Source organism: Photinus pyralis, unplaced genomic scaffold (genome assembly GCF_008802855.1).
Source record: "Photinus pyralis isolate 1611_PpyrPB1 unplaced genomic scaffold, Ppyr1.3 Ppyr1.4_LG1, whole genome shotgun sequence".
In the NCBI taxonomy this organism is placed as follows: domain Eukaryota; kingdom Metazoa; phylum Arthropoda; class Insecta; order Coleoptera; family Lampyridae; genus Photinus; species Photinus pyralis.
In genome coordinates this window covers 9,161,057-9,186,192 of record NW_022170249.1, presented here as the reverse complement: position 1 = coordinate 9,186,192, position 25,136 = coordinate 9,161,057, and the positions used below count along the sequence as shown (strand labels likewise).

At 38.8% G+C, this 25,136-nt stretch overlaps 2 protein-coding genes and 1 long non-coding RNA gene across 6 annotated transcripts; all 3 read right to left on the bottom strand.

Moving 5' to 3' along the window:
* Positions 1-5,829: 5,829 nt before the first annotated feature.
* On the bottom strand, positions 5,830-6,987 carry LOC116180983. 2 transcript variants are annotated; one of them, XR_004147186.1, is made up of 7 exons: positions 6,852-6,987; positions 6,737-6,784; positions 6,611-6,675; positions 6,303-6,369; positions 6,174-6,247; positions 6,024-6,104; positions 5,830-5,971 (listed from the first exon to the last, which is right to left on the bottom strand). It is a non-coding gene; the product is annotated as an uncharacterized LOC116180983 (long non-coding RNA). The 2 variants fall into 2 exon arrangements; XR_004147185.1 differs by having other exon boundaries at positions 6,024-6,247.
* A 12,866-nt stretch (positions 6,988-19,853) lies between these two features.
* Positions 19,854-23,394, bottom strand: LOC116159927 (G2/M phase-specific E3 ubiquitin-protein ligase-like). Of its 3 annotated transcripts, none has more exons than XM_031473029.1 (6): positions 22,680-23,394; positions 22,585-22,628; positions 21,600-22,536; positions 21,286-21,549; positions 20,647-20,763; positions 19,854-20,241 (listed from the first exon to the last, which is right to left on the bottom strand). In XM_031473029.1, the coding sequence occupies exons 1-6, from the start codon at positions 23,038-23,040 to the stop codon at positions 19,997-19,999; spliced, it is 1,968 nt and encodes a 655-aa protein (XP_031328889.1). In that variant the 5' UTR covers positions 23,041-23,394; the 3' UTR covers positions 19,854-19,996. The 3 variants fall into 3 exon arrangements, with proteins under 3 accessions (XP_031328889.1, XP_031328888.1, XP_031328887.1); XM_031473028.1 differs by having other exon boundaries at positions 21,600-22,628; positions 22,680-23,046; positions 23,103-23,394; XM_031473027.1 differs by having other exon boundaries at positions 21,600-22,628.
* Positions 23,395-23,437: 43 nt separating this feature from the next.
* LOC116159928 lies at positions 23,438-25,123 on the bottom strand. The gene is made up of 3 exons (XM_031473030.1): positions 24,530-25,123; positions 24,336-24,483; positions 23,438-24,287 (listed from the first exon to the last, which is right to left on the bottom strand). Exons 1-3 carry the CDS (start codon positions 24,844-24,846, stop codon positions 23,538-23,540), a joined length of 1,215 nt encoding a protein of 404 aa, XP_031328890.1. The 5' UTR covers positions 24,847-25,123; the 3' UTR covers positions 23,438-23,537.
* Between the last annotated feature and the right edge of the window lie 13 nt (positions 25,124-25,136).

The window sequence follows — 25,136 nt, the reverse complement described above, 5'->3', positions numbered from 1 at the left end:
TTGCCTAACATTAATATACGAACCGTTTAGTGTGACTGGTTAGTTTTTTTGCCCCAGCCGAGCACCCACGACCCCTGCCTCCTATATTCGAGCTGCCTCCTTTGGCAAAAGTTTGTGCCGTTGTTGCACGAGGCAACGTAGGTCATACATTTGGCGCCCAACGTGTATAATTTACTTTGTTGATTAATTTGATTATCAATTTTGGTTCTGCAATATTGGTGGCACTAGAAAGTTTCTTTATATTTGTTTTATTACAATAGCTATAGGATTTACATACTTATTCAGTAATTATGGACATTTACCGTCTAAAATCTGATGAACTCACCTACGAACTCAATCTTAGAGGTATAGAGGCGACCGACATGACAGTAGAAGATAAACGGAAGATGCTAAGATCGAAAATAACGCTAGAATCTCGCGACCCAACGTTAACGCAAAAATACAACATCATTGATCATGACCCAGAATCAGAAATAAGTACCTGTCAACAAAAATTAGAAGAATTAAGTGACATGGTGGAGCAGTACATTAGCAGACAAACCCCAAGCCTGTATAGTAAAGCCAACGCAAGACTACTACACTTATTTCACCGCATACGGAACATAAAGAGCAACGAAGAAAACTATGCAACAGTGAAGCAATTGGACAATCGATGCCTAGAGGTTATGAACGCATTACAAGAAGTCGCAGATGAAAGCAGATGTCAATCTGATCCAGAACCTGAAGATAGAAGAGAAGCTGAAGAAATAAGAGAACCGGAAGAAAGAAGAGAGATAAACCCACAAATAAATAGAACACTGATGCATGCCGACACCATACAGATAACAAGAGGAGAAGAAACACAGGAAATCCCAAACTTGCAAACGTTTGTCGACAACATAAGACGTCTGAATCTCGAAAGTTCTCCAGCTACCAACAACACACAATTAAGTTCAGCAAAGTCCATACCGGTGTGCAAGTGGAATGTATATTTTGATGGCGACTTAAAGAGAATGGGTGTCAATTCATTCCTTGAACGAGTAGAAGAATTGAGAATTGCGAGGAACATCACATACCCACAGCTGGTAAATAGTGCAATTGATTTATTTAAGGGACAGGCATTGATTTGGTATCGAGCAGTTAGACAAAAAATACGGACATGGGAAGAGTTGGTAACAGAATTGAAAGATACATTCTTACCAGAAGACTATGACGATGCCCTATGGAATGAAATTCGCGCACGTTATCAAGGAGCTGAAGAAAAACCAAGCGTGTACATAGCTGCCATGACCAATCTATTCAATAGGCTGACTATCAAACCATCAGAGTGGGAACAACTAAAATTAATTAGGAAGAATTTGCAACCATATTTCAAAACAAATTTAGCTTTAACTTCAATACGCACCGTCGGAGAACTGAATTTCCTCTGCAAACGCCTCGAAGACGTGAAATTTCAGAACTATGTATTTAGAAATCCACAACTTAAGAACTCGTGTCCTTTAGAGCCTGATTTAGCGTATAACGAACCTGAAAAGAGAAAAAAGCAAGTAAATGCAGTTGTGAAGAGAAGTAACTTTAGAGCAAAAGCCGAATTAAACTGCTGGAACTGCAAACTACCAGGGCATACTTACCACGTCTGCACAGAAGAACTGACAGTATTTTGTTTTAAATGCGGTAATCCAGGAACGAGATACAGCAGCTGTGGTCCATGTAAGTCAAAAAACGAGCAACGGGGGTGGTCAGATCAGCCCGGGCCATCCCGAAGACAATAAACAACATGAAGAATCACCAACCAATCACGGAGACGCGAAACCTACAAATTGATAATAAATGGAAGGAATGGTTACATAACGTCAAACAATTTTACAAGCAAACAATCCATGTAGCAGCATCGTTCAAGCATCCGAATAAAGACGACAGGCCATTTTTGACTGTGAACGTAGGAAATGACAAATTAATTGTGTTGATGGATCCTGGTGCGAGCCAAACAATTTTGGGTAGTAAGGGACTATTTTTAATAGACAAATATGATTTGGAAATCACTCGTCCAACCTCACAGATTGATTTACGGACAGCCGATGGTTCGCCTCAAAAAGTATTAGGTACTGTTGAATTACCTATAACACTGGATGGTAAAACAAGGTGCATTGAAACATTAATAATTAATACCATTTCCCCAGCGATTATCCTAGGTATAGATTTCTGCCGCAAATTTGGTATCAGATCAGACTTCCTAACCGATAGCTACACTACTACAAGATCGTTATGCGCACTCACAGCGATAAGAGGTGCTGAAGAGTTGGACGACTTGCAGAATGCAGAAAATACATCTAGAAAATGTAATTGAGAAAATGAGAACTGAAATAGGAGGCAAAACTTTAGGAAGAACACATAAAGTTACACATCACATTAACACTGAAGGAGCCGCACCTATAAAGCAACGGTATCATTCCATGTCACCATATATGTTAGAACATTTAAACAAGGAAATCGACAGTATGCTGGAGCAAAAAGTTATCAAACCTTCAACATCGCCCTGGTGTTCACCTGTTGTAATGGTGAGAAAAAAATCTGGAGAATTCAGACTTTGTTTCGACGGACGAAAGTTGAACGCGGTAACGAAGCACGATGCATTTCCTCTTCCACATGTTCAAGACATCCTAGATCGGTTACGTGACGCACGATATATTTCGACAATAGACTTGAAAAAGGCGTTTTGGCAAATACCATTGGATGATGAATCGGGCGAAAAAACAGCTTTTGCAGTACCTCGGCGTGGGTTGTTCGAATTCACAGTACTCCCATTTGGTCTACATAACGCAGCGCAAACACTACGGAATTAGAACCCAACATAATAGTATATCTTGATGATATTATAATGATTAGTAAAACTTTTTCACAGCACATATCATTATTGGAAGAAGTAGGTAAACGACTCAAGAATGCAGGTTTAACAATAAACTTGGAGAAATGTGAATTTTGTAAACCTTCGTTAAAATATTTAGGCTACGTAGTAAATAAATATGGATTGCACACAGACCCAGACAAAGTTGAAACGATAGTAAAAATGCCTATACCACGCAATAGTACAGAGGTGAAAAGATTTTTGGGAATGTCAAGTTGGTACCGCAAGTTTATACCCGAATTTTCGACGATAGCAGAACCAATTTTAGCAACCATAAAAGGAAAAGTTAGAAAGAAACAAGCAATAAAATGGACACCGGAAGCTGAAGAAGCGTTTAATAAATTAAAGCAGTTATTGACATCAGCACCAATTTTAGTTAGTCCAGATTTTACAAAGATGTTTCATATACAGACAGATGCCAGTGATGTGGGTATTGGAGCAGTACTCGCACAAGGAGATGGTGAAGACGAGAAGGTCATAGCATACGCCAGCAGAACCTTGAGTGGTAGCGAAAAAAATTATTCAGCAACAGAAAAAGAATGCTTAGCGGTACTGTTTGGTATACAGAAATTCCGTCCATATGTTGAAGGAACGAGATTTAAAGTTATAACAGATCACCATTCACTTCAGTGGCTGAATTCAATAAAGGATCCTTCTGGCAGACTGGCGAGGTGGAGTATGAAATTGCAACAACATGATTTCACAGTGGAACATCGAAAAGGGAAAGAAAACGTAGTCCCGGATGCGTTATCAAGAGCACCTTTAGAAGTAGCCTGGATAGATATAACAACAATCCAACCAGATAAGTGGATAAGAAGAATGACGACAAGAATAAAGGAATCACCAGATAAATATCCAATATGGAGAGTAGAAGACAATCTTCTTTACAAGTTTGTACCAAACAACCATGGAATAGAGTCGAACTTGGTAGAATGGAAATTGGTGATCCCAACAGAAAAACGGGTAGAAGTATTAAGAATGTGTCACGATGAACCAACCTCAGCTCATTTGGGATCATACAAGACGTTTCACAAAGTCGCAGAGAAATATTACTGGCCGAAAATGAAAAGCGACGTAAAAAAGTATGTGGCAAAGTGTAAAATATGCCAGTCCAACAAGACGTCACAAGGAGTTAGAGCAGGATTGATGGGACTAGAGAAGAAGATAAATTTTCCATTCCAATTATTGTCAATGGATTTGGTGGGACCACTTCCGAGGTCATATAAAGGAAATACATCCCTACTAGTAATATGTGATTGGTTTACAAAATTTGTTTTCCTACATCCAATACGAAAAGCGACATCGGCGGCAATAATAAAATACTTGGAAGATCATGTATTTTTAACCTTCGGAACACCACAAATCGTAGCCTGTGATAATGGACCGCAGTTCACGAGTGCCATATTCAAAAAATTCATGAAGGAGTATGGAATAGAAAAAATATGGTTCAATGCTGTTTACCATCCTCAAGCAAATCACGCAGAACGCATAAACAGAGTGGTGACAACGGCCATACGTTCATATGTAAGAGATGACCACAAGAAATGGGACGAAAATATATCCAAGATAGCACATGCAATCAGGAACGCGAAACATGAGGTGACCGGATATACCCCATCGTTTTTGAATTTTGGTCGCACAATTCCATGTTCAGGGCAGTATTATGGAAGATTAAAAAATTTCCCTCCAGAAGAGCTCACCATAGAGAATAGAGAGAAAACAGTATTTGAGATAAATGAACTTTCAGAAATATATAGAGATGTTACATCTAAACTAAGTAAAGCCTATTTGAAAAACCAGAAACAATATAATCTACGAAAACGCCCATTAAAATTTCAGGTGGGAGACCCAGTTTGGAAAAAAAATTATGTATTATCAGATGCAGCAAAAAACTTTAGTGCCAAGTTAGCAGATAAATTTATACCAGGTATTGTTAAAAAAGTAACAGGGCAGTTAACTTACCAACTAGAAGATATAACTGGTAAAGACATGGGTAACTGGCATGTGAAAGACCTCAAACCTAGAGACGATACAAACACTGACTGACTTACATACATTAGGATTAGAGTAGGTTAGATATTAAATTAGGATTAGATTAGGTTAGACATCAAAGTAGGATTAGGATAGGTTAAATTTAGCTACCGAAGGATTTACTGCAAAATTTCGCAGAAAAAAAAAATACCCTTTACAATTCAGTTAGTAGTTTTGTAAGCTACAGAATCTAAACAGTTATGCTGAGGATAGCTGCTGTAAATAGGCAACGTAGGTACGCCACAGACAGTTTAGAAATTATAAAAATAGAATTGGGTTATCACAATTTACATTGTTGTAACAGTTAATAACCAACAAAAAAAATATCGATATTAGGATCCATTATCCAGATTGCTTCAATCTTGAAAGAGAATTTAAGGGTAGAATAATATCCATTTTGAAGTTACTTAGAGAAAAACAGATTTAACTATGACCGAGTTAGTACTATACTAGGTACATGTTTTTCAAACAAAAAAATTATAGGGTAAACGTACATGCTACATAGGATCGCTAAGTTAAACCTATTAGTTAGAATAAAGTAGGATAATTTAGGATTAAGGTAATTTAGGAATTAGTAGTTTTAGAATAGCATAGGGTAGTTAGAATAGGTAGGATAGGAAACTTTAACTCGAGTTATGCCGAATGGTCGACCATTTAACCAAATATGAACCTTGTTGTTAGTATTCAGAATGTGAAACTTAATTTTAGGTGAAGGTTTTCTTGCAGGGGAATAATTTCACACTTTACAGCGTTTAGGAGGGGGGTTGTGTAACGTTTTCTATAAGCAGTTACAGGTTTTGTAAATACTGCAAAAGTAATTTAATAGAGGTCAGGATATGAATATAAATTCAATTTTAAAATTTATCTTTTATCTAACATTCTTGACCAAGGGGTCAAGAGAAAAGACATTTTGATATAAGGCGAGGCTGGTGGTCAGTTGTTGAGCTGAATATAATTGTTTTAAATTTAAACTTTATACCACTGGTGAGTACAATCTCCGATCACTTTTTATTAAGACCCATTAATCCATAGGCCGCTTTCCTATTCTCTGGTATTCTGCGAGAATAAAGTATCATAATTGGATGATTAATGCGAAGATAATACTTACATCTAACGAGCCCAATCTGATAGCGACTAGTGGAGACCCAATCTGATAAGAGTCCTGTGGAAAAACCCCGGCTTCAACCACCTTTTTGGACATCCGTAATTCCACCAGTTTGAATTAGATCAAAAGCAAGGTCAGACTAATTTTACTTACCTACCGCTCCTGTCGTGAAGCATGTCGGGTCTATACCAGCATTAAGATTGTGGGCAAGGCGATCACCCTTAAATCTAGAACAAAAGTACCTACTCGTTAGCCAGACTCGAGGTGACCAGTTGTACTTACCAGTTTAGGAATCCGTAGCTGCACCGCTGCAGGTGTACCTAATCATCCGTTCGACATTTAACTTAATCTATTTATAATAAATAAAACTTAATTAGCGTAGCACTTCATGCTTGTTTAATTTTTCACTTGCTAAAGGAATACATTGTGACTACTTTAAAGTTTATTAGCACTACTAATACGGCAACTTGTTATATACCGGGTAGGTGCTGAGCGATTTGAGTGATTGGTAATCAATTTCATAAAGCCAAAAGGGAACTACGCAAGTATTATTTACCGCCTCTAACGTAAATGAGCATTTGTTAATTTACCTAAGATCGCTACCCCAATAAGGCCTTATTCCGCTAGCAGTCCATTTTATTTGTCGAGCGTCAGACTGCAAATCACTTGTGTGAGATTTGTATTGCAAACTATACCCTTGCGAGGTTGTTACCTACCTTATAAGTTACTATTGTGCGTCCCCTACTCAAGCCGTGATGTCCCTCCTGTACCAAATTATAAAAAAAAAAAATGTCAAAGCCTGTGACTATTGCCTAACATTAATATACGAACCGTTTAGTGTGACTGGTTAGTTTTTTTGCCCCAGCCGAGCACCCACGACCCCTGCCTCCTATATTCGAGCTGCCTCCTTTGGCAAAAGTTTGTGCCGTTGTTGCACGAGGCAACGTAGGTCATACATTTGGCGCCCAACGTGGGGCACTGTTGCAGGGAATTGTGTACAGAGTATGGACTTACTCACAGGAGAGTCATAAGGGAAGCCTAAGTCTCCCCTGGTGACACCAGTTTTCCCATAACCATAATGAAAATAGTCACAAAGTTTGGTAGGGAAGCAGGATGCCAACCTTGCTATGGTTACAGTATCAGGATCAATAGAGGTCCCAGCAGGTCTCTCTGCTGTGTCTATGTTATATTTCTCTTTAAGCCAATCTAGCACAGTTTTCATGCTGGGTATTATCTTCTCTCTTAACTTATCCCAAACAGTTCCCCTGAATGCAAATAACATAATTAGGAGTTCAACATCCTTGGTGATTTTCTCCTTGTTGGTGTATACGTAATTCTGAGGGTTCTGCTGGGTACCTATTTGAAATGTGATACTCTCATCATCTGTGTGTTCAACATAATCTCTTTCATATGTTCTTATGAGGCGGAGGATTCTTTTTATATCGAAGCCCTGATAGGCCATTATTTTTGACCAAATCTCAATTTCAGCCTGGTTATCCACCCCAATCTCATCCAGCTGTCCTCGGTCAAACCATGCTGCAATTTCAGGATCCTCCCGCAGCCATTGAGCTATATCATTCCATTCAGGCTGAATTTGAGCCATCGTGAAACGATGTATTTGTCTACACAACTGGGTTGTTTCAACTGCAGAATACGAATGCTGAAAATCTCCCAATTAATATCTATAATGTGAAAATATAATTTGTGTAGCTGCAGAGCTCGCTAATTACATAGTTCTGTGCTTTTCATTTTATAATTTCGTCGTGGATAATCCCTCTCCCATTTTCAATCCGTTGTTTTTGAGACGTTGATTGTACTGTGACTACTTGTAAATTAGATTTAGTTAAGCGTCATTTATTTGCTTTAGAAAGAAGAAGGCAGCATTTTAACGGAGAAACTCAAGACATCCAAAATAGCTTTATCTCGTTTAGTATTCAAATTGTAAGACTAATGGTTGGTTAATCTTTTCCATACACTCTGTGACAGAAAACTTCTATGGAAACGATTGTTTCACATCCTCTACAGTCTACACAGACGTTGCACGTTAAATAAACTTAATTTCCGGTTTATGCCAGTTTTAGCATATCTTGTTTTTAACTCGAGGATAAATTCTATAGAGACGGCTCGTAGACTAGAATATTTTGGCAGGGGGTTGCAATATCACACCACTCTAGCAAGGAATTTTTGATGCATTTTTTTGCCAGTATTCATTATCAATTTGTTGCAGTGATTCCAACATTCCATCCAAATGTGTTTGACATGATCGTTATCAAACTGTATTATTTTTCCCTATATTTCTGTATTGTTATTTGCCGTTTCTCCATACCAGTTCGATGGAATTAAATTACTGTGGGGATCATCAGAACATATTCCTCTTCTGTAAGAATAAATTGGAAAGAAGAAAAGATAATTTTATCGTATTGAATATTCAGTTTTAAATCGGCCTTAGATACACATTGCCTATTGATAGGTTAGGTACTCCGAAAGAACTATGTTTCTTCCATCTTCCAGCTAATATTCATTTCTTCGGATCTCTGGAGTAGAGAGAGTATCTGTAATAATTTGGTTGGTTTCTTTCATAGTTCCTTTCTCGGGGCTAATTATCGGATTGGCTGTATCTCAGCAGGCCATAAAATTTGATGTCAAGGTCTGAAGGGATGGATCTGTTTCCTACTCTTGCCTCTCAATTTCCCCAATATTTTCTTCGACAGAAGACAATGCCATTCTTGGAAATTGATTAAGTGCTCTAAATTTTTGCTCCGTTTTCTTTGGGAGTAGACGCATAAGGTTGAATTTCGTATTCCACACTATCTATAAATATTCTATTCGTTGAGATGAGACCACAACGACTTTGCGCGATTTATCCACCATCCTAACTCTTCTAGGAATTTGACTGAGTGGGCAACGTGTCGCATCAACTGATCTGCAGCTTGATTGACTAACAGAAAATCGTCGACATAGACTACCAACTGCGACGCCTGAACTGGGTAGTTGGTCTTGCTACCCAATTTGAAACTCGAGTGGAGCGATGGCCAGACAGGCCGAAAAGTAGGCAAGTCATATGATCAATCATACCCCTGTGAGCCAAAGAAAGGAATCTTCGGTGAGAAGGTCAAATTGGGATATAAAAGTAGGCCTGTGACAGGTCCAACTTTATAAGATAGTCCCTCTTGTGAGGGAAATGCGGCACTTTCAAGTGATTTAGTAGTCTTAAATACTTGTTCAAGCTCCCAAGTTGAAGATTGGGCGTATTTCTTGCAAAACCTGAGATTCTGGTATTGTCCTCCGAATGATATATCTTAAGCTTCCGGCGTTTTATGAATGTCGATTTGAGACTTCTGCGCCACTCACGTCCACGTCATAAGTTCGACGTTGATCCAAACCGAACAGAACGCGCCGAACATTTTCCGATGTTTGTCGATGAACGGGATTTGCGCAAAGGGAATTATTCTTTTGTTGCTGCTCAGTGGATACGTACGTTTGCTGCGCTTACTGTGGTTGTGGCGTTTCGTTTTTGGCGAAAAAAATAGAATGTACTGGAGCAGAGAAAACTGAATTTGAAAGACAACCTGTATTACGTTACAAACGGGTCGTATTTTAATAATATTAAAAAACACGGTGCGTGGGCGGTAATTTTATTATTACGAATATGAGATGCTCTCCAGATGATGCAAGAAAAAAAATGGAAAGTCTTCTTTCCAGTTTTAGGAGGGAAAAGGCCAAAGGGAAAAAATCTATAGGAACAGGTAAAGGTAAGTTTTTTAGCGCATTTTTTAAGAATTAAAAAAAATTGCTATTGTTTGCGTTTTGTCCGTCCGTTCGTCTGGACCCACTTCTGCCGTTTCGAACTACTTCTAGGGGAATGGTCCTAGAGTCCTGGAATTTTTTGCAATAGGTAGCCTATACCTTGAAGGTGTGCCAGACCGCTATCAAAATTTCGCTGTCTAAAAGGGCCCCCCCCCCACGAATTATACCTCAAGAATTATACCTTAAGATACTTATACCTCAAGAACGGATTGTCGGAAGAGGGTACTCACAAATGGCGATTGAGACGTCTGCAAGAAATATATACATTGGTCATGTCAAAATAAAAGCTATTTCGGTTAAAAAAATGCGCTTTATCTGCACAAGAGTTGTGCACAATTTATACTTGTTTTTTCTATTTTTGCATTTAGTTAAATACAAAATTAATGATTCGTTCTAAATTCACTAAATATTTTAACATATGAAGGTCAAAAGTTGTGAAATATGCCTATACTTTCGGGGTACCCTTTATACACAACGCTGTAAACCATATAATTTATTACATATATTGCTGTGTTTATTTCATCTAACAGGAAATAAAGTATCTTTCTGGCGTCAAAATTGCGGTGGAAAAATCAGGATTCTTTATTGCGATAATGAAATTTGTAAACTCAGAAAGCGTTGCCAGTACCGTTTTGCGTTGAAAACGAGCGACATGGACGATCTCGATGTTGCTCTTTTAGTAGTGCTAGATGGCGAGGAATCAGAGGAAGAGATTCATAGAAGCGAATCTGCCCTTTTTAAAAAAAGAACTGCAGAGGTTGCATACCAAATTTTAATTTGTGGCCATTTATGTACTAATGAAAATAAGTTCAAGGAATATTTTCGTTTTACGCCGGCCTTATTTAACTACGTCTTAGGGTATATAAAAGACGATATTTGTTCAATACCAACAAATCGTGTTCAAAATCCATTGGCTCCTGAGCAAAAATTATGTCTGCTTCTAAGGTATGTATATATTTCCATTAATACTAACTGCATCAAACACAAAAGTAGCATGCATGTCTTTTATTTCAAGAAATGTTTACATGCGTTAGATAAATTTACATATTTATAAAGTAGTTTTGGTTATGGCGGCGCCATTACTAAAGTAGCGGATGGTCCCATTGAAGTTACAAAATCCTCTGTAACAAATGTACTGTGTGATGTGGAGCTGCTGATGATGGTCCATGCCCATAGTCTGGACTTCCCAATGCTGATAGATGTTCAATCTCTGCATTTCCTATTAAATCTCGGGGTCCTTGAAGGTAGATATTTCTTAAGCGCCTACATCGGAACTTGAGTTCTACGGCAACACCCTGGTCATCTTGACATCCTTGGCTATGCAGTGGCTAAAGCGTATTGCGCTGGACTTCAAACAAATATTTAGGTGCCTCACGGACAACACCAAAACATGCCCTTCGAGTTCCCAAGTAATGTGCCATAAATTGTGCGAAAGTGGATCCTTGTGGTTTCACTTGCATTACATTCTCTACTTCCTGTTCCTCGGGCTCGTTCTGTCCCGCGTATGATGCCAACCGATTTATGTGCACTACCACTGGTTTTTCTCGTGGTTGTTTCAGTATCTGATATATTAAGTCGTTTATTCGCTTTACGTCTGCATACGGTTCTTCCCAAGCTCATGTAATTTCGAGGATAGCCCGCGCCGTCTCTGCGACGATGCAATCAAACCAGATCTCTGGGTTGATAACCACAAGCGTGGGCCTTCACGCCGTACGGCATGCTTTCATACTATCGCTAGCCATCTCTGCATATTGTGACGAACCTTACCATGGTTTGCACCCAATTTCTGACGCAGGTTTTCCACAAACTCTGTCTCCACGGTTTCTTCTTGACCGGGTCTTGTACCAAATTTCAAATCACACGACAACCAGAGTTCCCTGCCAAACAACACGGGGCTGGGCTCTCCTATAGCTTCTTGTGCTGCAGAACGGTTCTCCATCAGGAACAAATGCAGATATTTATCCCAACCCCGCGGGTGATCGGACACAACCTTTGACAAGTAGGTACTTTCCCATTGTCCCTATTCATGCATTCTACTATTCCGTCTGACTGTAGGTTTAAAGCGGAGGTTTTGTTCTTGCGAATTACCAATAGTTGACGCAGGTTTTGGAATAACGGCAACTCAAAAATTCCGCCCTGGTCAGAGTGTAGTTCCAAGGGTACCCCAAATCTGCTAAAAAACCGGAACGCCTGCCGCAGTTGTCGCTTCTTGATTTGGTAGAGCATACGTTTCAGTCCATTTGCTGAAATAGTCCATGCATGGCTACCAAGATGTATTTGTTTCCAGAGGATGTCTCTGGGTAAGGGCCTGAGATATTAATAGCTAGGTATTCTTTCAAACAGACTACCCACGTTATATTGCCTCATCCGTGCTTTCTTCTTGCTTACTGGTCCGTTGCTTGTGGCACAGACTTCACATTTTCTGCGCATCTTGTTTGCGGTTTATCCAGTAGAATCGCGCTCGCACCTTAACGCTGGTTTGCGTCACTTCTAGATGATATACACCATCGTACATCTGTCTTAGTACTTCAGATTTCTTGCTCTCCGGTATCACTGGCTGCACAGTTGTGGTTGGCCATCATCATTTTCTACAACTCTCTTCAGAAAACCATCTTCTAACCGTACGATTCCCACATGATCTTCTGGATAAGGTATCTGCATTACGCGAATGGTTTCGCCCTGCGCCGTGTTCTGTCACAAAGTCGTAGGTACCTCGCTTGCAGTCTTTCCAACCATCTAGCCACTTGGTCTTCTGGACTTTTAAATTGCAATAACCATCGCAATGCAGCATGTCGGCCCTTACGAGAAATTTATGTCCGTACAGCAGATACTTAAGGTCTATGGAGATGTTCGATTGACTTAATGACGGTTAGTAGTCCCCTTGGGTGACACAGTAATTGCGTTCCGGTTTAGAAAAGATATTTTACTGAAATATCCGCGATGCCTCTCTCCTCCCATCCTGCATTTGGGACAGTACAGCACCTATTCCAACATTGCTAGCGTCAGTATCCAACACGAAGTCCGCTTCTCTTTAGGGGTTTGGCTTGATGTCAAGCCTATCTGGGCACTCCAAAGTGTCATCATTCCTGGCTGTATCCATGCAGCGCACTACTGCAGCTACTGGGGCACACGTCCCAATTTTTGTGCCCCTCTTCAACTTGGTTGGGAATGTATTCAAATTCATCAGTCGAACAGGCGTTAGTTGTTTATCATTAACTAGCAGTTTGCCAATCAAGATGCCTCGACCCATATTGGTATAATTGCGTTCCATCACACCCTAAGCAGTTTTCCCGGTGATTTTCATCCGTGCGAGCCATCACAACTTTCTGCAACACTCCGGCAGTGTGACATCCTCCACCAGCGTTACACGTAGCAGCTCGTCTCCTTCACTGTGAATATAGGAACTTCTTCATTCTCCACTCGAAGTACTCCATTCTCCATCCATCGTAAACCGGAATTTTCTCAAGTCCATTCCCAAAGTCACCTCATCGACGATGTGTGCTACCAAAACTTGATGCGTACCTTTCCTGAGTCTTCAGCCTCAGTTTTGACGGTTGTAGCGTTTTGTTCCAGTGTAGGCCAGGTCTTACAATGGTCTTCGTTGCACCTGTATGCAACAGCATCGTACACGTTTTCTCCAAGGACGCCCCTTCCCATCGAGCCGTACTAGTTTTCCTGGTTATTGGTCGCTGTTTTGTTGGGCCAGTTTCTTCTAATATGTCCGTTTTATCAGCCCCTGCTGATCACAGTCCATCATCGTCTTTGTCCGTTGCTGCTCCAACTGTTTTAAAACTGCATCGATCTGTTCACTATCTCTTCTGGATTCTCGTTCTTTTTTTCTGTACCAATGGTGTGCACGCGAGCATTAATTAGGTACCACGAGACGTTTCCTTCACAGGATCAAACTCCAGGACATGCGCCAAAGCCTTTGCCAAATTCTCATGTCGCGCAAGTTTCTCAGCTCGTTGCGTTTCCCCGTCGCTAACACCATCGATGAACGTCTGCACCGCCAGGTGTTCTATTAAGCTTTCGGGAGACGTGGGATACGCCGATCTTATCAACCGGGCTATATCGGCTTCGAGTTTTTGCAAAGTTTCTCTTGATTTGTGCGTTCGGTTCTTTAACAGGGCGTAATACACGTGCTGCAAATGTGTATCTCTATACAGTGACACAATTTGGTATTGGTGTTCTGGAATCGTACGCAAATCATGCGGCAAACGTATAAATTTCCCTACACTGAATGAAATCTGATTTCCGAAAAAATGTTAGCGGCCGACGCCTAAGCTCTCTCCCGTTACATACTGGCTTTCATTTCATCTTGAACGGCTTTCAATTCTTGCAATAATTGCAGCAGTTGCTCCATTCCTTCCAACGTAAATCTTGTCACTAGTCTCTATACTGGCATAAACTTTCACTAACAGTTCACTTAAATCGTTGAATGACATATTTATCACCCAACGCCCATACCTGACACCAGTATGTAACAGAGTAAATTTAATTACTTACGTGATTTATTTATTTACAGTTAATTAATTACAAATATAACACGCAAACGTTTCTAGATTTTACTTTTTATCTAGGTTGCTTAGTGATACAATTGAGTTGTTATATTTTTCTGGTTTGTCACATAATTTTGTAATTTGGATAAAAAACTGATTTCTTTGAGTAAATCCACGGAATCAAATAATGAAGTAAACCTCCTTCACCTGACGTTCCTTATATTGGCGCCCAACTTAGCAGCAAAAGAAATCAGTGTTTTGTTGTGCAATCGAAATTTTCTTCGCTTATACGAGAAAATAATCGCGACAGACGAAGAAGATCTGCCTCGTGTACTACCTTACAACCTCCGATCACGAAATCGTACGGCTGCTGTAACTGTGGTATATGGTGTAACAGTGCGCATGCGCCAGACGGAGACAGCTCGAGCAGAGCCACGACCAGGGGAGATCGAGTGACGCGCTCGCGGGGGTTACAAGGTAAGCAACCCACAACACAGTAACCACTAGGAGTTCCTCGACTATAGGGAGTAGTAAACAATCCAAAGACGCCTTCGTCGCCTTTACAACAGTAAACATGTCTGAACCACTGTCGGATATTACTCCAAGCACACCGGCACAAAACCCGGTGATTGGCCTCACCGTCGAACAATTACAAACATTAATCTCAAGTCTTGTAGCTCCCATTACTCCGACTAGACCTGGAGATCATACTGACCAATCTCAACCCGTGCAACTCTCTGGAAACTTTTCGAGATGCAATTCCCGCTTTTCCGGAGATGAAGGAGAGGATGTCAGAGCCTTTATAGACGCAGTAACTGTCTACAAAGAGTGCCTTAATGTTACGGATGGAAACGCTCTGAGAAGGTGGGTTTATGCTAAAACTTTAATGCTTTAATTTAAATTTAATTTAAAGAAAGTTCAATCGGTGTATGCAATTAGTGTGGTTTATGCAACATTTAATTTAATTTAATTTAACTTTAAAACTTTAAAAGTTGGCCAACTTTTAACTTATTAAATTAAAGTTACATGAAAACGCAAGTGCGCAGGCGCAAGTGCAACCAGCTGTTTGCCGTTTTTGTTTATGTTTATTGATTTCAGTTTAGAACATTCTAAAAATGGACGACGTTGCTTTGATTACCTTAGTAGAAAAATATACTTGTTTAATAAATCTAGACGTACATAAAGTTAGGTTAGGAGAAGGTAAACACAAAAGTAAATAAAACAATTCAAAAGCAAAAGTGCGCATGCGTAAATACGTATGTTAAATTAAATTAAAGTTTTGCATAAACTGCTAAGGTACTGAAAATTAAATTAAATTTAAATTTAATTTAAATTAAAGCGTTAAAGTTTTAGCATAAACCCACCTTGAAAGGACTACCCATGCTGCTTGATATAAACTGGCGGCTACGTGGTATCAAGGGGCAAAAGGTCAATTTCACACCTGGAAAGATGCGCTTGATGGATTGCGCCATGTCTTTGGCCGTCATCAACCTCCACATCGTATTTTCCGCGAACGATTCAGTAACTCTTAGAAAGATGATCAACCAACGGATATCTTTGTGAGTACAGCCAGAGCGCTGCTATCTCAACTTCCACCAGAACTGCACGAGACACTCAGGCTGGAAATGGTTTATGGATTATTGAGCACAAAAATTACACAACCTTATCATAGAGACGAATTCGATAATTTCTCCGAACTAACCGAAAAGGCTCGTGCAGTCGAGGCTAACTTTATGGAAGTGATCAGGGAGCCGAACAAACCTGCAAATGAAAGACCCCGCTGTGAGTTTTGCCATAATTTTGGACACATTCGTGCCGAATGTCGCAAAAACGCTGTCAAACATGCAGGCACTAATGTCGCACCGAAAATCGAAAGAACAGGAAATAAACCCACCACACCAACACCGCCAATCGAGACGAAAAACAAAATCACGTGTTATGGCTGTGGTAATCCAGGGTACGTCAAGTCCCAATGCCCAAACTGCCAATCCTCAACTGGAGTTAAATCAGTTTCTGTCGAACTGTTAGCTGCAGGTTGTGAATTGCGAGCACCCAGAGCCATGCTTCATGTAGGTAACCGTCCATGGTAAAGTCGGAGCTGCATTTATTGATACTGGCGCTAGATGTACAATCGCTGGAAACAAACTTGATAAATATTTCCTGTCCTGTGGTCTCAATGCCACCCCAAAGCAACTCAAGATGGCACTTGCTGATGGAAAGCAACATCACGTCTTAGCACTTGAGTACAAAACCAGTGTTTTGCTGTCTGAACGGCTGATACCAAGCACATTTCTTGCCATTCCCGAGCACCTGGATAACAGAACACTACTTGGTGTCGACTTTTTTACTGCTGCTGGAATCGCTATCGATCTTGCGCACATGAAGTACCATTTAATTGACGCGCCCCAACAGCAGTACAACATGTACCCAGAAGATGATTTCGAAGCTCATCGTATTTGCATTCAAAGCCTCAAAGTCTCTCTTCTTTCGCCATCACTATCCCGGATCGTTATATCTTGCCACGGATTGATGACCTTTTGCATTCTGCCAAGCGATCAAATTTCATGTCAACCATTGATTTAAGTATGGGTTACTGGCTCGTACCTGTCAAGCATGAAGACAGCGACAAAACGGGAATTATAACCCCCTTCGGCTTATATCATTTATAAGGATGCCATTCGGACTACGGAATGCTCCCGCGACCTTTCAAAGGTTCATGGATCGATTCCGCCGAGGTCTTGATGATATCATCCTTATGTCATATCTAGATGATCTTATTATTATTTCCGACACCTTCGAAAATCACTTGTCAGACTTGCGAAGGGTGCTGGCGCGTCTACTCGAATTCAAATTGGTAGCAAATCGGAAGAAATGCAATTTTGCATCCGGGCAGGTGAAATACCTAGGGCACGTGATCACTACCGATGGATTCTGCCCAGACCCCGACAAAATTAATGCGATCACTCTGATTCAGCCACCAACTACGGTCAAACAGTTATTGTCATTTCTGCAGCTTTGTAGCTGGCGGTTCAGACGCTTTTATCGAGAACTTTGCTGCGATAGCGCGACCATTGAGTATGTTAACACGAAAGTTAGCTCAGTTTACCTGGGAAGAAGCACAACAACTTGCGTTCAACGAGTTGAAATTCCGCCTTGTCATTGCACCAATCCTACAACAAGCTGATCTTACAAGGCCGTTTGTCCTTCGCACAGACGCTAGCGCTTACGCTCTGAGAGCTTGTTGGATGCAGGGGGAGAGCGACGAGAATGAACGACCGGTTGAATATGCGAGCAGAACGTTGATGCCAGCTGAGATGAACAGCACGACAGAGCGAGAGGCTCTTGCAATCTTCTACTCGATTCAAAAATTTAGAGGATATCTTGATGGACCCACCGTAGTTATCAAAACTGATCACCGACCATTGAAATGGTTGATGGGTTTGAAATCCCCAACCGGAAGATTGGCACGATGGGCGATGTTACTACAGGGATTCGATCTGAAGATTACATACATTCCTGGCAAAAGCAACATCGTCGCCGATGCCGAAGAAGTTGACCTGAAGCGCTGGACTACTCATGGGTATGCACTGTTCAATGGCATCCTGTACCGTTGCACCTCAGAGTCCGACACAGAAGAACCCCAGTTAGTAGTACCCAAATCACACATTCCTGAAATATTGCAAGAGTGCCATAACAACGCTATAGCTGGCTATTACGGTGTCGACAAGACACTGCACAGAATCAGTCGTCTGTACTATTGGTCCACAATGCGCCGAGATGTCGTACAACATGTCCGGAAATGTCCACAATGCCAAAAGTACAAACCCAGCAATTGGAGACCGGTCGGATTAATACAAACTCCACTGCTGTGTCAAAGATTTGAAACACTGGCCATGGACTTGGTTGGTCCGTTTCCAGAGGCGGAAGACAACTATAAATGGATCTATGCGATTGAAGATACTACCACGAAGTGGATAGAACTAATACCCTTACAGCAAGATACTGCAGAAGCTTGCGCGAAAGCATTAATTAACGAGATGATCCTTAGATATGGAACTCCTCGTAGAATAATTAGCGACAACGGTGTCCAATTTACCAGTGATGTAATGCAGCAGGTAGCTCATTGTCTCGGTTTCAAACAGGCTTTGATTCCTGTGTATCATCCTGCATCCAATCGGGAAGAACGCAGAAATCGGGATTTAAAAACCCAGCATTCCATTTTTGTAGGCACTCGCCATACTCATTGGAAAGAAGCTTTACCCACTGTGCGGTTCGCAATGAACTCCGAAAACCATCTCAATCTTGGATTTACGCCCGTGTACTTGATGTTTGGCCGAGAACTCCGAACTCCAGGTGAAGTCCAAAGGGATTTATGTCAAATCGTAAAAAACGAAAACTAATTCCCGAGATAACACCTCATCTAGAGCAGATGGCAAACATCCTCGAAATGACCCGAGAGCATTACGAAATGACTCAAGATCAAGTTAAGAAAACCGTTCCTTATACAAAGGATTAATTTATAACAATCAATTATTTATTACTCGCAAGTCACATTGTTTAATAGCATGGTTTAAGTACGTACCTACAATTACTTATTCAATGTTACTCTCCCCTATTTATTTTAGAGCAAAAGTCTAAATACGTTTTTTTGAGAAAAAAGTACTGCATCTATCTATACTTATAATTTTCTTCAAAACCATACAAATTGACAAAATAAAAAAGTTTGTAATAACTGAATGGTAGATGCGATGCGCTTGTAGTTTGTTAAAAGGTTCCAAAGCATCACTAATTCTAATTTATAAAAATGTAATTTTTTATTTTGTCGATTTCTACACTTTTGAAAAACGGAAAATTTTAGGTACCTACCTAATAGAGTATGGACAGATGCAGGTTTTTCTCTAAAAAAAACGTGTTTAGATTTTTGCTCTAAAATAATTAGGAGCTAGTAATTGATGAAGAAATTACCATTGCTGTGTCGCGCTAGGCACCACCCTGTATATAAAACAGCAATTGTTTTCGAATGTTCCCTAGCACACGCGGAGATTCTAGACGTTCTTAAATGAACTGTCATTCCTTGGAACGCTGCCGTCACATTCGCCTTTGCCGGTGACTAACGTTTCATGGTGTCTCTTTGTCTGGCTGGATTCTTAGAACATTCACTACAATATGGATGTCGACATTTACTCAATCTTCAACTCAGCAAGACGTGCACTGGAAGAGATGGGCATACCCCCTTGGCCCACCAGCCACCAGGACCATAGAAGTCTCCCTTACACTTTTTCTTCCAGGGACATGTGACGAAACTTATGTATGAAGAGAAAATTCGAGATCTTACCCATCCTCAGGTAACGGATACTGGCTTGTGCAACCATTATTTTACATATGAACTTCGTGTGCCATAAGTAACAATTATGTTTACAGTCTGAGAGACTAAACAAACATTTGTTTTTTTTTAAATAAACGCATATAAACTGAAAACAATTACTAATAAAATACAAATAAAAAAATAAATTACACTCTGAAAAACTAAACAAAAATTTGTATTTTTTTTAATAAACGCATATAAACTGAAAACAATACCTTTAATACTAATAAAATACAAATAAAACAATTTCATTAAACTAAATTAGCACTCTGGAATTAATAGCAAAGAAAATTAGTTCATTGTTCCTAAGCGAAAGCAAATACCATGCCGTTTCCAATCCCATAATCCATATGGATTTTGAATTGTTCATAGACTGTGTGTATCACAGGTAGTGATAGTATAAGTGCACATGTATTAGCCTTTGGATATCTACTTCGATCATCATGTAAGAATTCCAATGTTGGAGTACATTCAAAGCCAAGTGGGGGTACAGCATCAGCACCAGTGACAAAAGCCAAAATTTGCTTTAAACAGACTGTCGTTTCATTATCTGAAATTAAAAAATGAGACGTGTCAGTTGTTAAATGGGCCAGTTAAGTATCAATGGCTTATGTCCGGTTTTATAAATGCCCAGATTAAGGTTAATCAATCGTTAAAAATATGAGAATGTTAGCAACTTTTTATTATAAGGTTAAGATATTTCCCATTCTAATAATTTTTACCATTGATTAACCTTAATCATCGTTTCTAAAACTGGCCATTAAACATTAATGTTTTAACTTTACAGTATTAACAGCATGAAGTCAAAGTCATAGCCTTCTATTCAAACTTTTAGTTTTTTTCAGAAATGTTTGAACAATCTCAGTACATATGTTAAAATTTGACAATTCATAGACTGTGTGTATCACAGGTAGTGATAGTATAAGTGCACATGTATTAGCCTTTGGATATCTACTTCGATCATCATGTAAGAATTCCAATGTTGGAGTACATTCAAAGCCAAGTGGGGGTACAGCATCAGCACCAGTGACAAAAGCCAAAATTTGCTTTAAACAGACTGTCGTTTCATTATCTGAAATTAAAAAATGAGACGTGTCAGTTGTTAAATGGGCCAGTTAAGTATCAATGGCTTATGTCCGGTTTTATAAATGCCCAGATTAAGGTTAATCAATCGTTAAAAATATGAGAATGTTAGCAACTTTTTATTATAAGGTTAAGATATTTCCCATTCTAATAATTTTTACCATTGATTAACCTTAATCATCGTTTCTAAAACTGGCCATTAAACATTAATGTTTTAACTTTACAGTATTAACAGCATGAAGTCAAAGTCATAGCCTTCTATTCAAACTTTTAGTTTTTTTCAGAAATGTTTGAACAATCTCAGTACATATGTTAAAATTTGACAATTTTAATTTAAATGACGGATTCAAAGTACTCATAACAAACTCCTTTAAAACAAGCAAATAGGTATCACTAAAAATAAAGTGTTTATTCAGTTCTGAAGTCACTATGAAAATGCCTAGCTCTATTACGATTGGTAATAAATAACTACTATGAAAAGATCAATACAATCAGAACCTAATAAACCTACCTTCACAATCAATTAAGTAATCCCTCCAAAATGCCAATAGTCTATTTTCAATAGCTCTTTTATTGGAGCCTACCTCATTTAATACCGGAACAAAAAATGTTTTTAAAAACTCTGCCGTAAGTGGAACTTCTTCAAAGCAGAATAACTTTTTTAGGTCGCTTGGCATCTCCTTACCTCTGTTGAGGAAATTTAAAATGTTTAAACCATCCTTCAACTGATCATAAGCTGCGCGTACACGATGGATCACATAAAATTTAACAGCATCTAAAAATAGAAAATTAAGAAAAGGTTCATAGATGTTCAAGTACACATACCTTTAATAATACTGTTCTTCTCTTCAAAACTTTTTACATGGAAAATGCCAGCTAAATGTAGAAAAGAACTATTTAATACACCCTGTCGCAATTCTTCTAAATTATTTGTGTTCTGAATATGTTCAATTTCTGTTTTTATACCTCTGTCATTTATATCGTCTAAGGTAGGTTCTGTTGCATCAATCCCTTGAGTTAGCATTGAAAATAGAGTTTTAGAAAAAAACTGTGGTCCAGGACCTCCATGTATGAGCGAAAGGACAATCAGTCTGCCAATATCAAAATAGTCTCTGGTTTTTAAGCATTCATTGCACAGCCTTAAATTTTTTGAATTTTCATAACCTTCAAACATTTTACAATTTTTAATTTCATTTAATAAAAGTCTAAACATTTCCCTTGACGGACCCCCCTGATCCACTGCCCCCTCACTGCAGTCTGCAATATCCGTAAAGATCACAGAGATGCGATGTAATGGTGAAAAACTTTTACGTCGCACTACTCTTAAACAACAATCAAGTATTTCTTCTCTATAGATGTTAAAAGTTAATAGATGTTCACTATCAATGTTATTTTTAAATTCTGTCAATATGTCCTTAAGACTTTCACATTTACTAATATTGATAGCCTTTATGGTGTCTTCTTCAAACTGGTCACTGAATATGTCGCTGGTGTCCAACGATAAAAATTCCACAGAATTATCTTTGTTGGCATCCTCTATTATTTCAACTTCAGGACAATCTCTAAATTCAAAAAGTTCATCTCCAACACCGTCATTGTCTTGTTCCACTTCAGCACCTTCTAACATTGATAAAGGACGTAAATAAATGGCTTTCTGCTTAAACATTTCACATACAGCTGTTCCGTCTAATGAACAATCAGTTGCTAAATTCGGTTTTACTAAGCATCTACTCATTGGGATCAACACTTCGAATTTTACTTCCTTTAATTTATCTTTAAATAAATCTTGTAAACAATGATACACTTCTACCTCTGTCCAGTTTTTTTTAAAATTCACAGCAGAGAATCCAAAACCTACAAAGATAATAAGAAAACCTGTTTTATAAAAGACATAATCAATACTACCTTTTTCATATGCTTGGGATTTACATAACCCCGTTAGTGTCGCCTTTGCCATGGGATTGTCTAATAAAATAACCTCTTTCTTAAAAGCTACACCGCTATCACTTTTTCTACTTTTACTTTTTCGTCTTCCTTCTGGAGTTTGTAAATTGGTATATGGCGTTCGATGAACACTAGGAAACAATCGCCGAACTTCATCTATAGCCGATGATGATACTTGGGGTTGTACATTTAACTGCGCTCTAGGGGTCAAAGGTGTCACATTTTGAAGTGCACTTTGCAAACTATTTTGCAGCTGTTGACAAAATGGAGCACTTGTAACAATTTCATTGATTATCCCTCTTAAATTACGGGCGTCAGTCATGGCTATCTACAAAAATTAATAAAATAGATACATGGCACCCTTAAATAGGTATAAGAACCTACCTACGAACTGCAAGAAATTAACCTACTGGGTAGTACTAGTGGCTTTATTAATATATTAAAAAGCTTGTAGGCAGGTGGTAGGTAGTATTTATAGTATTACTTTAACCGTACTTTGACAGTGACAGCTGACAACATAAAATGAAATGGGTGTGTCATATGATCACCGATGTACGTTGCCTTACGTCAATGTGCGCCACCATGCGGCCACTTGACGAACGCGACTTTATATTACGTTTTATTTAATTATATATATATGTTTCCTGCTTCCTTTTGTATATATATGTATATATATATATATTAATAAATAGATTTAATATAGCTATGAAAGAAATCTGTCCATATCTAACCAAATTTGATGCATATCTGCCTAAAAATGTTATACATCTGAATTATCTACATATATTTCGCAGGTTTTATTTTGACACAAATGGCGCCTCATAGTACTGCCCCATTCGTAACAAAAAATCTTGAAAATAAATTTCGTGCTTCTAAAGCTTCACTGGCAGCTCTATTGCCACCTTGCATATCTGTCAACTTTTTCAATTTACCTATATTATCCTCGGTATTTTCAGATGGTTCTAAATATCTCGGATTTTTTTCTAATAAAAAGTTGTGTAAAATACAACAAGTTAAGGTAATTAGTTCAACTTTATCAGGATTCAAATTTATTGTATTTAATAAAATCCTGAACCTATTGGCCAAGATGCCAAACGAATTTTCAATTACTCGTCTTGCCCGTGACAATCGGTAATTAAATATTCTTCGCTCATTTGTCAATCCACGACTGTGATACGGTTTCATGATTCTCGTTGACAGAGGGAATGCATCATCAGCTACAAATGTATAAGGCAATTGTGTATTTTGACCAGGTAAGCATTCATGAGGAGGAAAGTTTAATGTATTATGATCTATTGCCCATTTTAAGGAGGATTCTCTATAAACTCCTCCATCGCTTACTCTACCATTGACACCAATATCAACGTACAGAAATTTGTAAGATGCATCTGCAACTGCAAGAAGCACAATACTGTGATCCCCTTTATAGTTAAAGTAGTATGATCCTGAACTTCGTGGAGGCCTAAAATTTATATGTTTTCCGTCAATGGCACCTAGACATAATGGAAAATTCCAATGTTTTTGAAACTCGGAGGCAATAACTCTCCACTCCAATTCTGTAGTTGGCATCTAAAGCAAAATCAGTAGTACACAAATATGGACATAGTAATGATGTACCTGTAAATATACAGATTTTAATTTTTCACAGATTGCATTACAAACATCAGGAATTATCAAGCTAATGGTGCTTTCATGTATTCGGGTGGCAAACATTAGAGATCGATAAGTTTCTCCTGTTGCAAGGAATCTTAGAGTTAATGCTAACCTGTAAAACTCAATTAAATTTGAATTAACTTTTTTATATCTCAAACCTTGCTTCAGCAGAAATACTTTCTCTCATGTTAGTGGTTTGTTTCACAATATCACTTCGTATACATTCAAGAAGTTCATCAAAATGTTGTCCACACATTCTAATAAATTGGCGATAAGATTCTGGATCCTCCGTTCGCAATTCTTGTTCTAACATATGTAGAACACCTCTTCCATCTTGCCGCTTTAAAAGCCACTTTTCAGACCATATTCTTCTTTTTTTTTTAGTTTTTTGTTTCAGCTGCTTCATTAGTAAAACGCATATTACTCCAGCTGCAGCCGATAACACTCCTATTTTTTTGGCATTGGCAAAATTCATAATAAATTGTTGAATTTAAAACAATTAATACCTATAGGTTATGTACAATCTCACACTTCAAACTTTGAGAAGCAAAAGTAACTACATGATTTTGTAGTGTTTTTATTCATACCAACTACCTGAAAATCGTTACTGCGCCGTCTCACGTAATATTTTTGTTCACAGAAATAATTTCATGTAATACAGGTCGGCAATTTGCTTCCTTTTTATTGTAAACAGATTTTTGTGAATAATTTTTTGTAACAAATCTGCTGTAAAAAAAGTTACCGTCTAATACAGGCTTTACATAT

What these genes read in the sequence shown, in the direction of transcription:
- LOC116159927 (XM_031473027.1), bottom strand. Translation starts at nt 23,040, where the DNA reads ATGACTGACGCCCGTAATTTAAGAGGGATAATCAATGAAATTGTTACA. An exon ending in ATCCCAAGCATATGAAAAAG is followed by an intron (nt 22,629 to 22,679) that starts GTAGTATTGATT and finishes TTATCTTTGTAG; the next exon opens with GTTTTGGATTCTCTGCTGTG. An exon ending in GAAGAACAGTATTATTAAAG is followed by an intron (nt 21,550 to 21,599) that starts GTATGTGTACTT and finishes TTCTATTTTTAG; the next exon opens with ATGCTGTTAAATTTTATGTG.
- LOC116159928 (XM_031473030.1), bottom strand. Translation starts at nt 24,846, where the DNA reads ATGAATTTTGCCAATGCCAAAAAAATAGGAGTGTTATCGGCTGCAGCT. An exon ending in AGTATTTCTGCTGAAGCAAG is followed by an intron (nt 24,484 to 24,529) that starts GTTTGAGATATA and finishes TGAGTTTTACAG; the next exon opens with GTTAGCATTAACTCTAAGAT. An exon ending in TAAAATCTGTATATTTACAG is followed by an intron (nt 24,288 to 24,335) that starts GTACATCATTAC and finishes ATTTTGCTTTAG; the next exon opens with ATGCCAACTACAGAATTGGA.